The 17685-nt window shown below is 33.0% G+C and overlaps 1 protein-coding gene across 2 annotated transcripts in view; it reads left to right on the plus strand.

Annotated features, from left to right (window-relative positions):
• LOC126771060 (uncharacterized) overlaps window positions 1–17685 on the plus strand; it is a 125869-nt gene that overhangs the window by 69508 nt on the left and 38676 nt on the right. For both annotated transcript variants that reach the window (XM_050490757.1, XM_050490749.1), the window contains exons 4-5: window positions 15355–15468; window positions 16991–17128. In XM_050490757.1, the coding sequence (XP_050346714.1) occupies window positions 15379–15468; window positions 16991–17128 (228 nt within the window). In that variant the 5' untranslated portion in view covers window positions 15355–15378. The remainder of the gene's footprint in view (window positions 1–15354; window positions 15469–16990; window positions 17129–17685) is intronic.

Below are 17685 nucleotides of genomic sequence, written 5' to 3' on the forward strand. Positions count from 1 at the left end.
ACGATTAAGGAAAGAACTTCATGGAACGGCAAGAAACGTCATAAAAAAAACAAATATGTATTCGCCAAAGTAGCAACGCATACAGCCAGTGATGAGACTCGAAGGCAGAAACGGTCCGTCCAGATGTACGAGGTTTAAACTTTTAAAACCATTACAACGTCATATACCATAATATTGACACTAATCTATCGTATGTGATACACGAACCAATATTTGATAATAAATAGAGAACTTGAAGTTGAACAAACAAGAGAAAAGTTATTAGTATGGTGTGTCAGTGTGTCACGGGGCGTATTTAAAAATTTTACATTTATTTTTTCCACTCCTGTTATGGACGAGATTTTAAAATCAAAAACTTAATCAATAAATTAAAATTGTATTCATCTGCGAGTACACTCTTATATTGAGTATATTTTATTTTAACCAAAAACAAGCACAACACAGAACAGTCAACATAAAACAGACCGTTTAATTCATATAATTCATATATATAATTCATATATATATAATAATTAATCCTTTGTTTTTTTTCTAGGTTATGTTTTCAGCCAGATAGCTTATCACTAAATTTTCAATCTCTGTTGACATTGAAATAAAAAATTAAATTTATTTAAATAAGTTCTGAAATAACGCAAGTTAAGTACATCATGAATTTTTGAACCAGAATTTTGAATAAATATGTTCACTCAAGTCTGGTCGTGAACGACCTTATCTTGAATTTGTTTTTTGTTTTGATAATACTTATCGGCCATCAATGTAAACATGGAGAAGGATGTCCAATGATGTTCCACAAACCGCAGGGTCGTGTGAAATTTCACAAGTTGCCGATGTTTGCTTCGGACCTTGAACTCGTGTTTCTTTTTGGAAATCCTTATTTTTTTTATAAAAGACACTTATTGTAACATGACTTGTGGTTTTATATATAAAAAGTATTAAAAAACACTATTACGTACCTACTTTACTTGATTTTCGAAGGACAAAAGTTCTAATTGTAAACTTCCAAAATCCGATTTATAACTAAAGTAAAAAATCCTATAAGCTAGCTAGTCATACTAGGCAGTAAAGTAAATACTTATACAAATAACAAGTAGCAAGTTAAACACTTCCTTATCAAGAAATGACAGACCTACAATTTTATATAGCCTTATAAAAATAATGTTTTTAACGATGTTCGTGTATTGTCAGACTATTTTATATAATGGTGCTAGTACACGCTCTGATTGGCGATGACCGGTATAATATGCTAATGTATGAATAGCTGGATCAATAGGTTGTAACAGAAATGCAGACGACCGTTTGACGTAATGGGATCTCTTTGAAGACAATCTCGGAATTCACGTTCGCGTGGATTTACCTTTATATGAAATATATTTATACAACAACTTATTGAGAGTCATAAATTTTTGGGTCCAATTGTCACCTTGAACTATGAGAGACTATAGAAAAGTGTTTTTTTTTTCCGAATCAAGACACAATCTCCGTATCAAATATTCATAGACTGGTTATTTTTATTAATGAATAAAATTTAATGACTGATCTATGTTTAGTTAAATATGTTGGGGAACTAAATGATTATTTAAAATTGCTGAAATGTTTACAGTTCATGATAATTTAAGTTTATAAATATATATTATAATGGCTAGAGCTTAGTGCAAGCTCATCTCGGTAGGCACCACCCACTCATTAGATATTCTAGCGCTAAACAGCAATACATAGTATGGTTGCGTTTCGGTTTGAAGGGTGAGTGAGCCAGTGGCTACAGGCGCAAAGTATAACATCTTAGTTTTTAAGGTTGGTGGCATATTAGCGATGTAAAGTGGCGATGTAAGTACGAGCGGTGGTGATGGTATACCACTTGCTATCAGGTGCCCCATGCCCATCCGTCTGCCTATAACAGTAAAAACTCTTTCATTCTAACCTACATGAAACTATAATCAGGACCACACCTAGAATCGATTTAACTACAAAAATACATAGTTGGTTCACAGGCTTGACCGTAGCTTTACAGGGATAGCTCCGTTATCATTTCACAACCACTTCTTCGTATATTTGCAGTATATACAAAAAATATTGTTATAGCAAATTATATCGTATTATCTTCTATAAATGACAGGGAAAGCTATTTAAACGTTTAAAATTCCTTAGAAACATTAAATCTGAATAACTTCACAGATTGATACACAAATAACAGTACGGATATATAAATTATACACATTCATAAACAATGTGAGTAATAATTAAAGGAAACTTCAAGGAAAGCATTCCATTGGGAACAGGTTGTCGATGCGGAGCACAGACGCTGCGGCGACTCTTAAACATTTCTCAGCTCATCGACTGTACAGAGCACTCAGTGCATAGAGACCGTCATTATATTCATATTATAAATACGTATCTCGTGTAATTGTGGACTATTGAAATACAATATACGTATGTTGTTAAACTAATAACACTGACGTTTAAAATAATTTTGAAACCTTTTGACTGTTTTTCATTATTGCTATTTATTCTGTACTTATTTAGGGTTTTTATTCAAAGGTTTGTGTGTGTTGTCTGGTCTACTTATTAAATATTTGTCCAGATCAAATATAGAACTAATGAGCTACGTATTAAAACTTAGTCATAATAAAAATTAAAATAAATGCATATTTTTTTACATAATTTTTAATCATCATATGAAACTAATATTATACATCTCATCACTAGAATTATATATCAACTGACTGTATGTAAAGCTCGTAAAATCAACTTAAAAACGTAAAGTTAGTATTGAATTTTAATGCAGTAAATATAACAATTTTATTTATTTTTAAAAACATACAGCTTGAAAATTCTTGTCGTTTGGCTATTTTATATGACGATAAAGCAGAGGCTTACAATTACACAAAAGGCTAAAATATTTAAAAAAAATGTCTGGAAGTAATCCACATTGCCATAAATATTGTCTAATATAAGCCATTTTGATATTGTCAATGAGTCACCAACTATGGGATCGAAGACGTAGGTAATGTCTCTTAAAATCTTTAAACCGGAACAGCACAAAGCGCTGTTGTTTGTCAGTAAGCTAACTCATTGAACTATAATTGTCGTTGATCTGTTAAATGAATGAAATAATAAACATTCGTGCGCTGTCTGCGTGTAAGTAGTCTGTTTAGGCGACTAACCGACTTTGAACTATTTATCCTGCTATTCAGCCGGAATCACATCTACGATCCGTCGATACGATGCCGGAAACCAACGTGGAACGATAATGAATGTGTATTTCATTCCTATGAAAATTATTCACACAGATAACATTATGTTTGTGTTATTTTGCTTAATATTATGGTTGGGAAGGTCCAATGTATGAAACACCTACATTTCAAGAAGGTTGATTTTCTAAGTACTGAGTTTTCAGTAAGTATAATTAACATGGTAAGTAGACCTTAAGCTGTATTGACACAATTATATATCGTTATCTGTAACTGGTCTGCAGTTTATCAAACTAAAATTTTTATTCTTTTAAAAATTTATTATGGGAAATATTCATATCTGGCAACACCATGAAAATTTAAATTGTCGCATTTAGTTGCTCTGCCACTGTTGCTCAATCACCTTTCAAACGAAAACACATCAATATAAACAGGAATTTATGGAAGTAAATTAATTTGTAATAGAAGAGGTAAATGACCTGCCAGTGAATTTTTATTTTATTCAGGAAAACTTAAATATTATAAGCAATTTCATTTTTTGATACATTTTTAATAACAATAATATATTAAACAATATATCAATCAATTGGCCTCGTACGTCTTTGACTGCCTTTAGTGGCTATATAGACCAACATGCGAGCGGTAACATCCTTCCATCTTCGTGAATATGTATTTATTTATTTCTTACAACTTTTGTCATAGGACAAACCTAAAACTTTAGTGTTTTTTCATAATAACACGAGATTCAGAATGTTGTATATCTAAATTTAGCTTACAAGAAAAATTAAATCAATCAATTTTTCGACAACCTGATTGAGGATTTGCAAGGGAAACCATGGCCATTTTGTTGAGCGAGTTACCCTTTTGTTTTACCACCTTGGCACCACGACCAAGTCTGTAAGTATCTTGAACTGTTCTCTGTGCTTCTGGCCATACGTTATATACACAATGTAAAATAAATAATTAACAGTTGTGGGAAGAGTCTTGCTCCTAATTCAATGTATGTTGAAGTTACAGTTACATGACGATCATCAGTTAGATGGTATTGTTACCATCTTGTAGGCATTTAGAACACGCATGATAGCCGCCATGAGACTTTCCCACCCTTTTTTATGTTAGATTGAAATCGAAACTATATGCAAATTCTAGCTAAAATCTAGGCCACACGAGGTAAGCATGATTGTGGCTTTATGTGAATCAATAAAAATAACTTGCGCGCGTAACTTCCGGTATATAACATTTATATATAACAGAGCGCCATTAAATTAGTGGATTCATTGAAGATCATTATTCTGAAATTTGACAATTGATAATTGAGGATGGATAATTAAAATAGGTATGAGTTAGGAGCGGTAGTTATGACGTTTTGACATTGATACCACGCGATGTGCACCCTTACATGAAATTGTATTAATAAAAAGCTGATGTACGCGGGTAGCCCAAGATCGCTCAGTCTGGAAATCCTTGGGGAGCGCCTTTGTCCAGCAGTGGACATTTTCCGGCTGACATGATGATGATAATGAATATAAATCTTAACCAGCACGTACGGCGTGTACGTGACATGGATGACAGTGTCCTTGAAAATCCGTTATATATATATATATATATATATATATATATATATATATATATATTACTAACTTTTTTTTATAGGATAGGAAGGCGGACAAACATTTGGGTCACCTGATGGTAAGTGGTCACCAACGCCCATAGACATTGGCATTGTAAACAATTTTAACCATCGCTTATATCACCAATGCGCCACCAACCTTAGAAACTAAGATGTTATGTCCCTTCTGCCTGTAATTACACTGGCTCACCCTTCAAACCGGAACACAACAATACCAAGTACTGCTGTTTTGCGGTAGAATATCTGATGAGTGGGTGGTACCTAGACAAACTTGCACAAAGCTCTACCACCGGTAACTACAATACTAGTAGAATAAAATACTATATAAACGTCTATATAAAGCTAAGCATTGTTTATCACTTAATAAACAATGCTTAGCTTCGTCAAAATATAAAGTACGCCTAAGAACCAGTCAATGGTTATTACCTATCCTCTAATACAGCACTTAGCGCTTTAAGTTTCACTGGTGGTAGGGCTTTGTGCAAGCTCGTCTGGGTAGGTACCACCCACTCATCAGATATTCTACCGCAAAACAGCAATACTTGATATTGTTGTGTTCCGGTTTGAAGGGTGAGTGAGCCAGTGTAATTACAGGCACAAGGGACATAAAATCTTAGTTCCCAAGGTTGGTGGCGCATTGGATATGTAAGCGATGGTTGACATTTCTTACAATGCCAATGTCTAAGAGCGTTGGTGACCACTTACCATCAGGTGGCCCATATGCTCGTCCGCCTTCCTATTCTATAAAAAAAAAAAAAAGCTGATTGATTCTTGACTTTTACTTACGGATTTAGCGCTGAAGCTATGATTTCGAATATTATTGTTTTGTATATTAAGGAAAATGGATGTGCTGTGAATTGTCACTTATTATTTTTATTAATAATGTATCCCTTATATTTTAGTATACCAAATGAAAGACCAAGATAAATACTGGAAATTTTTGTATATGTCATACTTATGTCGATTTTTTGGCGAACTTTGAGTCGCTTAGTATGTACGTGACATTGTATTGTTTCTATTAAATAGAAAAATAATATATTAATCATAACATAGCTATTTATAGGTAGATAAAATACACTCAGATAGAATTGAAGCGATCAGAAACTACGAGTAAAGAGTTATTATCTAATAAAAAGGTAACATTCGACACGTTCTAATATTCTTATTCACCCCAAACCAAGAAGCCATGACGTTTGCAAAAACATTGACCAATATGCCAATATGATCGCAAGATGGCGCGCGGAAGCTCCGAGAGAATAATTTTCCGCGTCCGTGCGCCGGCGCATAACTGTTAACATCTTAATGACGCCCGCCGGCGATGCAGGAGCGAATTCATTTATTTGTAACGAACTGACTGTTGTTCCGCTAATGCCTCGGAAATTGTGCTACGCTCAATAATACAGCATCGGGTCAAGTAATAACTTTGCATTCGAAGTTGCGTTGCGAAGCGTGTCATTTGATCGATGCGTATTAATGTTATTGGTCCCTTATTTAATCGAATTGGTTTATAAGTATGTAGGAAGTGTGTATGGAGTTTATACAGTTAACTGACTACGTAGAGAAGATTTATAATCGTGTTAATGTCACACTACAAACAGCCAGGTCACTTCAACTTATATTGATATACGATGGCTTGTTTCTTTGTTTGATATATCCGAAGTATATAAAGTAGCGAATGAAACGATAAATGGGCCTTGAATAAAGAATTTGTTATGAAGGACAGTGCTTTTATTACTCTTGAAAACATTTTTTTGTACTAATATGTTAATTATGCAAACGATATTACCGATATTTGTAGGTTTTATCACAATTTCAGTGTTTGTGAATTTATTATTAGTAGAAATTTAACTGATCTATATATTATTGCTACGTTAATATCTCATTACGTGTTTTCCAAAAAAAATATTATTGTATAGAGTTATTTCTCCTCGTTGGAGTTCTACGTTAATTAACGGCACCAAGTAAACAAAAATATTATAACAACAATATGACTTATAAACACTGTTGATAATTTTATCCTTATGAATAAATTTACCTACTTCTGACTATTGTGTCATAAATCCTTAAAAATAGTAGTTCGTGACTAAAAGTGAAAGCGTTCGTCTGCCTTCCTCCTTGACCCAGGGTCAGGATGTTTCATTCACGATAACAATCAGTTATAGCAATAAAAGATCGTCATTCAAATTCATATGAGTATTACAATGAAGTTCGTGGAAAGTGAAATTTTACGCTTTTTAATTATGCACAGCCTGACATTAAACGGAATCCGGTCTAATCATTGATAAACAGACACACACAGCGCGATAATTATAACATTTTCGTTAAAAATATGGCAGGTGAAATAACGAAAATATTTTGACGATAATATTAATATAGTTAGTAAAACTGAAAATTTTAGGGGCCAGGGGCCTCCTCTTCTTTTTCTAGAAAAGGAGTAGTGTGTGATTCAATGTAATTACAGAAACAAAATATATAAAATCTTACATCCCATGGTTGCAGGCTCACTAACAATTTAAGTAGTTTTTATTTAGGTACAATATTCGCAAAATTAATCTCACTTGACGTTTGAATTTCTGTAAATAACAAAAGCCTGCTAATCATTCTGATCTGTTAAATTTCACAGAAAAAAGCCATCTTCGTAACAAAACACTCAAACCTGTTCTCTTTTTTAAAATGAAACACTATAAATATTTAAATTAATCTCATCTTGAGTCGCGTGAAAAATGCCAAGCTATTTTTAGTTAGCATTTTGTTTTAGCAGACGGCAATACATCAGCGACCCACAGGAGTCGCATAAACAGAAATTAAGAGCACCAGACTGACATGTTTCGTTCTTACAGAGCAGAGCATGCGACTTCACCTACTCTTAAGAAAAGTATTCAACTATTGAATATACATATTTATACATATATATTATTTGTTGACTGTGTTTTTGGGTTTTCATTCTGTACTATAAATTGATCTTATATGGCTCCGTCATAATGTTATTATTATATATGTAAATAAATTAAAATTACATGACTGCGATACTATGTAATAATAACACACGTTTGCGTTTTTGTAATGAAATTTATGTCGTCATAGATGCTTACACAAAGATGAATGAAAATCCATCATATTATTTATCATCACTAAACACATTTTTTAAATAATTAACAAACAAAGCAATATTAAGTTTCATTATGTATTTAGTTTTTACAAACGAATTTAAATATGTAGATCGAGATAGGACGAGAACCGGTGACTGTAAGTACAGCGAGGCAAATGGTCGCCTATAATTAAAGTGTAATAAAAAATACAGATTTTCATCTCATATTATAGTGACTCGTGGGACATCTTAAGTGTCCCTAAGTAGTATTTACATGTTATATAAGTGTCACCATGTATGTACATTGTTAAAGACAAAAAGATAAAGCAAAAACCTTTACATTATTGAAATAAATGGAATCTAGATTGTTCAAGCATTTAAATACGAGACTGTAAACCGAATCCTGATTCACAGTCAAGCATCGATTAAATTCCATGTGCGTTATTTTTGTTTAAAATTTGTTTTCCTTACATACTTGAATATAATGAATACATCATGAGCATCAGGAAAATCTGTAACATTTGTATCCATCAACCCAGCTGGTACACCTGCATTGGAGCAGCATGCTGGAATAAGAATTAAACTTAAGAATAAAACCTTCTATTCACGGTTTCACGATGTCACATGTAATGATTTGCACGGTTTGTTTTTTGAACAGGGAATTATACAAATATATATACTTATAAATTAATATAATTACGAATACTTATAAAGTTTTGGGTTTGACTGTACTTCAGTGCGCTTCTTTTTATTGCCCACGCGTTATGATAATTGTTTGACATCTTAGGTACTTTGCGCTGTGCTACTTGACTTGGGAACTACGTCTCGTTTACTAAATACTATTTTAGTTATATTCGTTTAGTTAATAGGGGATCCCATTCGACGTTTTCTTAAATAATTCATCATTAAGAGCGCTTAATAAAATTGTGAAATCTTTGGCACATAGGCACTTTTTGGCACACAATTAAACAAAAATAATCAGAACGGTCGTTTGTTTAAGTGTCTTGTGAGATAAGGGCCAACTAACTAAAACTCTTTTGCACTTAAGACATTCCTCGCGACCCGTCAGTTTAAAATTATTTTTTCCCATAAATCCCATTTATATCCAATCCCCAGCTATCTTTATGATAATAACTTCGCTGGCTTAGTCGTGGTAAGAGAAGAGTAAGACAAAGTTACTTTCACAGATATATATATATATATAATATTAGTCTGACTAAACGCTAGTGCCTGAAATAATAATGATCTAAAGCCTAATGTGACTGAATACTGAATGCTGATTGGTCGCCTAATGCGTCCTCGTCTACTATCGACCAATGATGATTCAGATTAAATTCGAATTAGTCGCCTGACTTTAATCAGGATTTCAGTCTATTGGTGGTTATTTTATAAGTTACTTATGCAATTATTAACAAGTTTTATAATTTACTTAACGTAACATATATAAAGTGAAGTTTTTTTGTAATACGTGTAAATTTTTATTAATTATTATTTTCGTTGTCAAAATCAATCACTTGTAATTTAAGTTTGTACAAAAATTGTTATATACCTATTTCAAGATACATCGAAAACAATGGATCCGATGTGTGCTTTATTGATGGGCTTTTAAATAAACAAATTTATCAATAACAAAAACTATAATATCCCTGGATTACCAATACAACATGCATAATTATAAAAATCTCGTATTAGCTGTTATTGACTTGTTTTTTGTTGTTAATCGACTTTTACTTTATGTTTGTAATTAGCTCCACTAATTTGCCGCCACCAGTTCAATTCCCGATTACGGTAATATTACGATTCGATGTCGTAATATTTCGTGCCCTGTAATTGATATTAATTATCGAATGTTATGTTCGTTATTGTTTTTAAACTTTCATTAAGTAGACACGATCGTTTAGTTGTTATACACAATTGCTATCACAAACGAGAGCACGCTACCAAGAGAGAATAATAACCGCAAACAAACGTTTGCGGAAACTCCTTCTAGGAAAGAACATACAACATATCGTATGATAATATTTGTAAAAAATGAAATCCTGTCAATTTACTAGTTGTCATGAAAGTAGTATATATTGGTTATTAATAAAATTAAATTTAATGATTATGTTACATTGAATAAAGTAAATTAATTTAAGAAATTCTAATAATATGTCCGTATTATATTGTTAATTATAAATATCTAAAGGCTATGTTAATATTGCATCGCTTTTTTAACTTGAATTAATCGCCGTCTTTTAGCATGAAGCCGGTATATAATTCTTTGGATGGTTTTCCCAAATCCGTGAAGCTAATATAATAAAATATGTACAAAAACAAAAAATAAGGCAATATATAAAAATAAATTTATTTTAAATATCGTTTAAAGTATTGAATAAACCTTGTTATTAAGACACGCATTATCACTACGTTTAAATACATATAAGGAAAGTGTCTCGCATCGTGCGCGGGCGCAACGCGAAGACATTTCTCCGTGAATAGAGAAAATGCTCCATTGCTATGCACTTTTGCCTTCATTAGTTAGGGTTGCCTCTTTGTAGTTTTAATTTCAAAAACGAAATAGCTCGTAGCGTTTAAGCGCTGGCTGTTATGAGAAGTCAAAATGATACAGTGGTTAGAACACGTAAATTTTAAGCGAAGATTGCAGATGCAAGCCCTTGCAGCACTGAATTTTCATTAGCACAATTTGTTTGCTCAAAACTGCATGTGTCGAGTCAGAATCTGCTACATGCAGATTCAATACAATCCACCAACCGGCATTGGATTAGCGCGGTGCAATAAGCTCCAAACGTTTTCCTCAAAAGGAGACCTCAGTACAGCAGCAGGACATTTTCAGACGGTTACTTTTTACTTTACTCAATTTTACAACAATGAAGTGCTTACTTTCATACAACAATACCAAACAATGTTATTTATTGTAAGTGTATTTATGTGCATAACGTGATAAATAATTAATGGATTTCCATAAACTCAATGAAATAAGTATTTTGAATAAAAATATGTAATCAAATTTATACGAGCTAATAGAATGTGTTGGTTTTACATAAAACTAAATCAAAACGCTGTTGTAAATTAAATAAACGCTGTGTTCAGTGCCATAATTTTAACATTATATTCAATTAGTGTTTTCTGTATTGCAATTTACTGCGTTATATTTCTTTCAAATATAGTTAAGAGTAGTAAACTCTTATCGATGACCACCTATGGTAGCAAATACCTTTTTCATAAATTGTTGGTGTACATTTTGGTCTTTTACTTTGTATTTGATATTTTTTGTTTTTATTTGAGGAGGAGACAGACGTCGTATGGTGAAACTGATATGGTCTCTGTCAGTGACATGAACTAAGTAACCATTCCAGTCAATCTCCATTCTACCTCTAATTATTTTGGATCACTCATTCTTTAATCTGAAATACAGTAAAAGAAACTATTGCTGTGTGGTGGTAGAATATCTGATAGTGAGCAGCATCTACCTTACCTTCTTTCTCAGTAATAAATATCTAATGTACGCAAAGAACATATTTCGATTCGATAGTTTTAGATAGGTGTTTAGCGCACTGAAATTAGTCTCTAAATTATGACTAGTACTTGGTGGTAGGGTACTGGGTAAGTACCACCCACTCATCATATATTCTGCCGCCAAGCAGCAATACTTAGTGTGGTTGTGTTTTTTTCTAAGGGTGAGTGAGCCAATGTAACTATTACCAATGTTGGTGGCGCATTTCCAACTTAATTTTTTTTTTTTATAGAATAGGAAGGCGGACGAGCATATGGGCCACCTGATGGTAAGTGGTCACCAACGCTCTTAGACATTGGCATTGTAAGAAATGTCAACCATCGCTTACTTATCCAATGCGCCACCAACCTTGGGAACTAAGATTTTATGTCCCTTGTGCCTGTAATTACACTGGCTCACTCACCCTTCAAACCGGAACACAACAATATCAAGTATTGCTGTTTTGCGGTAGGATATCTGATGAGTGGGTGGTACCTACCCAGACGGGCTTGCACAAAGCTCTACCACCAGTAAAAAAAATAATGGTTAATCTATTTTACAGCGCAAATGTCTATAAGTGGTGGTGACCAGTTAATAAAATAAAATAGAATAATGATGTACAAATAACATTGCATTGATAATTGCAGTATCAATGCAATGTTAATTAAGGTAAGGTAAGGTAAAGTAAGGCTTCAAATATGCTCATGTCTTTCGCACATTTCAGCAACCCTATTGACAACTTTAAGTCCGGGTATTTAAACTTTTACTCCATACGCTTTACTCAAATGCGCCATTCGCCATTAGCACTAATAGTGCCACTCGTCATAGAACGACACTTGAAGAACTGTCTTAAGATACAGTTTCACCAATTTTGATATTGCTATTCTATTCCATAGCAATATAAAATTATTTACAGGAAATTAAATTGAAACGTCATTGTGTTAGTCGATAAAATTAGAGAGTTTTAGATTCGAGATTTAAAAGCTTAACATCCGTAATGTAACTTTACTTCTTTTTATTTCCAAAGTATATTGTCTATATTTATAGACGATTCTTATCTAATACCTTATTGCAAAACATACATATGTGTTGAACAAAAGGCAGATTATGTATATTCTCTAATCGTATTGGAGCGGTATCGTAGAATGAACTCCAAAAATCTTCTCCTCAGGGGGAGGCAATATATTTTCTTAGCAGTGGAATACTTACAAGCTTTGAATTTATTTAATATATTTTTACAGCCGACAAATGTGGAATACACTCCAAGCCTTCTCCTCTAAAAAAGAGAAGTCCTAGTATTGGGACATTTATAGATTGTTACTTTTATTTCACTTTTAATAATTCTCTACTCCAAGCCACCCTATTCAGCGTACAGTAATCTTAAATAGCTAATTTTTTAAATAGATAAAAATGTGTATGTTGACTCATTTTATCAATATAAAGCAGATCAGCAGAATATTCGTTATTTGACTAAATCACTATTAAAGCCGAAAAAATCTCGCATTCACGTTATTTATTTCTGTAAACTATATTCCAATAGTCAAAACAAATATTCCTCTATAATAACTGTTCAAACAAAACATGCTCATCTGATACACTATTTAGTAATATTTTTTTCAAACGAACGTTACTTTAATACGAATACGGACAAACAATTGCAATACAGCGATTATCGTGTCAATCAGCTGTCGGCGCTGTTATTAGCTTTGAATGAAAGCATTCGTCCTACTTAAACAACAATAATTAAAATATAAACAAAACGTGTTTCACAATGGCTTAATTAGGATAGTAAGGCACTATGTCTACGAGTATATATATTTGATAGTTTAATTTACATATTAGATTCATAAATATAAACACTAAACTATAAAAAAAAAATTAGGAATTATTGCAACGTAAAAGCACAAAAAAGGTGATTTATATATAGAATTATCAAATACAGCAACAATCGCTTTAAAAATGATTTGTTATATTACTTTTGAAAATTATATTAATTATATATTGAAATCGCGCAACCGTCGATCCGTACGAAGACAACCCCTGTAGTCAACGACTCTTAAAACAATTCAAACAGTATAAATAAATATTCCTCGTTAAGAAATAAAAATAAATTTAAAAAATGTAGAATCGTTAGACCTTAAAATAATTGTAAAACATTATGATTTTTAACTGCTAGTTGGTAGTTATCCAATAAATAACATAGGTGTGTCGCATATAAATGTCGATTTGTTTACAAACGATGCACTGCGCGCCGGCGCAGGCGCACGTGACCTTGACACTACAACCTGCGCATTGCCGAGTTGGGTCACGCGGGGAGCGTGTACACGTTGTCATACGGCACGATTAAATGACATTAGTACAACGACCGAGTTTTTACTTCTGATTAATTAGTTTATCATCGCATGCATCGTCGTTATTTCGTGTTTAATCATACTTTACAAATTAAAGAATTTCAGTTACGTCGACAAGGAGTTAAATCATATTTTAAGATTTCATAATTCCCTACTAGTTTCTAATACATTAAAATGTTACCTCATTAGTGCCTAGTGAGCCCTTTCACTCATAAATCTGAGATTATTAAAATATCTTTATTAAACTTCACATAACATAACAGTTAGAGTGGACAATAAAATAAGACGTAACATTTTATTGGTTGTAGGATAACATGGAATCATGGGTGGGCTCCCTCGGTCTATCAATAAAGTAGAATCGTTTTAAAATAAGAATGTACGTGAGAGGATTTTTTTGTTTTTAGCTTAATGCATTTTGGAATCACCTTATTGTGCCAATTTATTTCAAAAAGTTAATTAGTTTTGCGTTTTATGTATGGTGTAATATTTATTGAATTACTACTTGCACATATATATATACACTATGTCTCATATTTGTTCTATTCAACTCCGTTTTAGTTAATATTTACGTCAATTTTTGTTTTACACTAAAAATATCCCTATGTATTTTAATCTTAACATGCCCCTAATAATATAATTAATTATCGTAGTGTAATACAAGTGCTATTTTAAAATATGACGTAATTTGTATGTTTTATAACTTCGTTAGACGGCGTAACAATTGAAGAGAAAGTTAAGCAGCAAGTAATTATAATATATTAGATTTATTCTATAAATTATGACTCTTCGAAGGGACACTGTAATCTTTAATGATGTCCTATTATCATTAATATTATCTGCGATATGTTTTATAGCATTCATCCGTCTGCGCGGTTAAACGGATATTTTATAGTAATCCTATTAAAATACCAATTAAATATTTAACTTTTATAGCCAAGTGGCTTTAACACAACTTCACTTGGTAGTACAGCTTTGTGCAAGCCCGTCTGATTAGGTATTACTTATAAAGATATTCTACCGCCAAACAGCAATATTTAGTATTGTTGTGTTCCGGTTTGAAAACGAGTTCCGGGGAGTGACCCAGTGTAATGTAATGGGAACTAATGTTTTAACTAGTTCTCATCGTTGGTGGTGCACTAGCTTTATAAGTAACAGCTCTGCTTTATGAGCGGTGGTGACCACTTACCATCAGATGGGTGATTTATCGCCTACGTATTTTCATCAATGACTCGTTTTCGCCCGCGGCTTCGCCCGTGTGTTAGGGGAGCTGGTGTTAGGTACAGAAAATTACCCTCCTCGGGGCTTAAGCTTGCTTCATACACAATTTCATCAAATTAAAGCATATCAGACTGACAGTTACTTATGCATTCCTCATATTGGTATAGTTAAGTATTAATCACTCCATCTTCTGTCTTGTCTTGTTAAAGTCCACATTATATTAGTTCATAATTGAATACGAATAATAACATAATTATGTCACGTTTATTTAATTCAATTTGTGATTTTGGTTAACATTATTTGCCTACTAGGAGTAAACCTTCTCTACTCTATCGAAACAACACGGCTGTTATATCAATAAAAAACGAAATTTTAATTTTCAGATGAAACCGTAGAAGAAGCGTAGTATGGGCCAGGCAGGCAGCCAGCCGGGCGCGGATCAGCGCGTCCGACGAGCCCACACCCTGCCTCATGAGCCACTGCGACACGCACCGAAGGTACTGAACTTACTAAAACGTTTAGATTCCCAGAAAAATTTCGGGTCCATTGCGAGAGTATCAATAGTTTTATGATTTTCAAATTATTATTACAATAAGAAGTGAAAACTTTAAACCAATAAATTTGTATGCATAATAATAAGCTTTTAACACTTACTTGTATGCAGCTATGACAGTTTCAACGTCAAATAACACTTATAAATAATTTAAAAAATCGGTTTATAGACATTTATTTCTCATAAAGAATGAGAAATAAATGTCTATAATTTAAAAAATTATATAATATTATTATTTTCAGTAATGTTCATAATCAGAGTATCAATTTGGTTATTTATATATTATAATAATATAATAATAATAATAATATCCTGGGACATTTTTCACACATGGCCATCTGATCCCAAATTAAGCTTGTACAAAGCTTGTGCTATGGAAACCAGACAACTGATATACTACATATACTACTTTTCTTTTCTAAATACATACTTATATAGATAATTACACCCAGATTTAGGACAAACAGACAAGTTCATGCACACAGATGTCTGTCCTGGATGGGAATCGAACCCACAAAAATCGGCGTGAAAGGCAAATATATACAACCACGCCAACCAGCCCGTTGGCGTTTGTATATTATCATTATATTATAAAATTTATATATTATCAGTATAATAGTTGTCTTGGTTACTTAATAATGTGGCTGGAAGCGAATTGGTTATGTACGGAATGCCTCTTATGACGTCATTGTCAGGATACAGTGAAGATGATGCCCACCTGTCTATTTCAGCCACAGCGGTCTTTCTAAAAGGATGTCACTTGCGTAGGACATATAACAGTAACAGCCTGTAAATATCCCACTGCTGGGCTAAGGCCTTCTCTCCCTGTTTGAGGAGAAGGCTTGGAGCTTATTCCACCACGCTGCTGCAGTACGGGTTGGTGGAATACACATGTGGCAGAATTTCGATGAAATAAGACACATGCAGATTTCCTCACGGTGTTTTCCTTCACCGAAAAGCACGAAATGAATTATAAACAGAAATTAAGCACATGACAATTCAGAGGTGCTTGCCCGGGTTTGAACCCACGTTTATCGGTTAAGATTCACGCGTTTTTACCACTGGGCCATCTCGACTTGTCTTGTTGTCTTGTAGGACATATGATAGTGCACAAACACTATTACACTCTCATGTCTCGCAGTAAACAGCAACACAGAACCAACGTGAAACGGAGAAAGAGAGAGGCGTTGGTCCTGCTTAGGCGCAGGCACTTCACGCGTTTGCATGCTTTTGGATGCAAGGAAATTTAAACAGTGCCTATTCCAATAGATAGACAAAAATCACTTAAATAACATTTAGAGCTTCACCAATTTAAGTTACTTACTTACTTACTCGCACATACTCTACGATGCTAGTGAGTGCACACATTAATTCCAGAGTAAAGAAAAACCTCTCATCATTTGTTGTTTTCCACATACGTTTATGTTTATTATATTTAAAATAAAATAAATGAATACATTTTTCAGGTATTACCGGTACTAACGGAGTCACCACGATTGCGGAGCACGGACAATGGAGCCATTTTGCATTCAGGTGGTACCATCAGTGGACGTAGACCTGGATCACTATTGCAAGAGAGCTCCAGATTACCACACGGCCATGTGGTAAGTAACTCTGATATGTAAAATTATTTATTTTAACAAGCAATTCTCAATTTCCTAAGAATAGATTATTATTTTTGTTTGAGGTTTTTGTTTTTTACTATTCGCAGATGATAAAAAAGTTTATAAAGTAATAAGTAGCACATCTGACTGCATTGAATTGCAACGTGACCTTGATAATCTTTCATATTACTACGAAAAAAATAAAATAACGATTAATATTAAAAAAACAGTAAAAATAACATTTTCTAGGAAGTATAAAATTATTGAATATAACTATAATATTGATAACAAGCCGATACAAGAAGTTAAATCAGTGCGTGACCTTGGAATTCAATTAGACTCTAAATTATTGATGGCAGAGCATATAGAACTCATTACTGATAAGGCATATAAGCAATTAGGCTATATTAAACGTATATGTCAATCTTTTAATAATATTGAATGCATAAAAATTTTATATTTTACTTATGTACGTTTTATTCTAGAATACTGTTGTAGTATATGGTCTCCGAATTATATAACTTACAAAGAAAAACTGGAGAGAATACAAAAAAAGT

The sequence above is a fragment of the Nymphalis io genome, chromosome 1, assembly GCF_905147045.1.
Source record: "Nymphalis io chromosome 1, ilAglIoxx1.1, whole genome shotgun sequence".
Classification (NCBI taxonomy): Eukaryota; Metazoa; Arthropoda; class Insecta; order Lepidoptera; family Nymphalidae; genus Nymphalis; species Nymphalis io.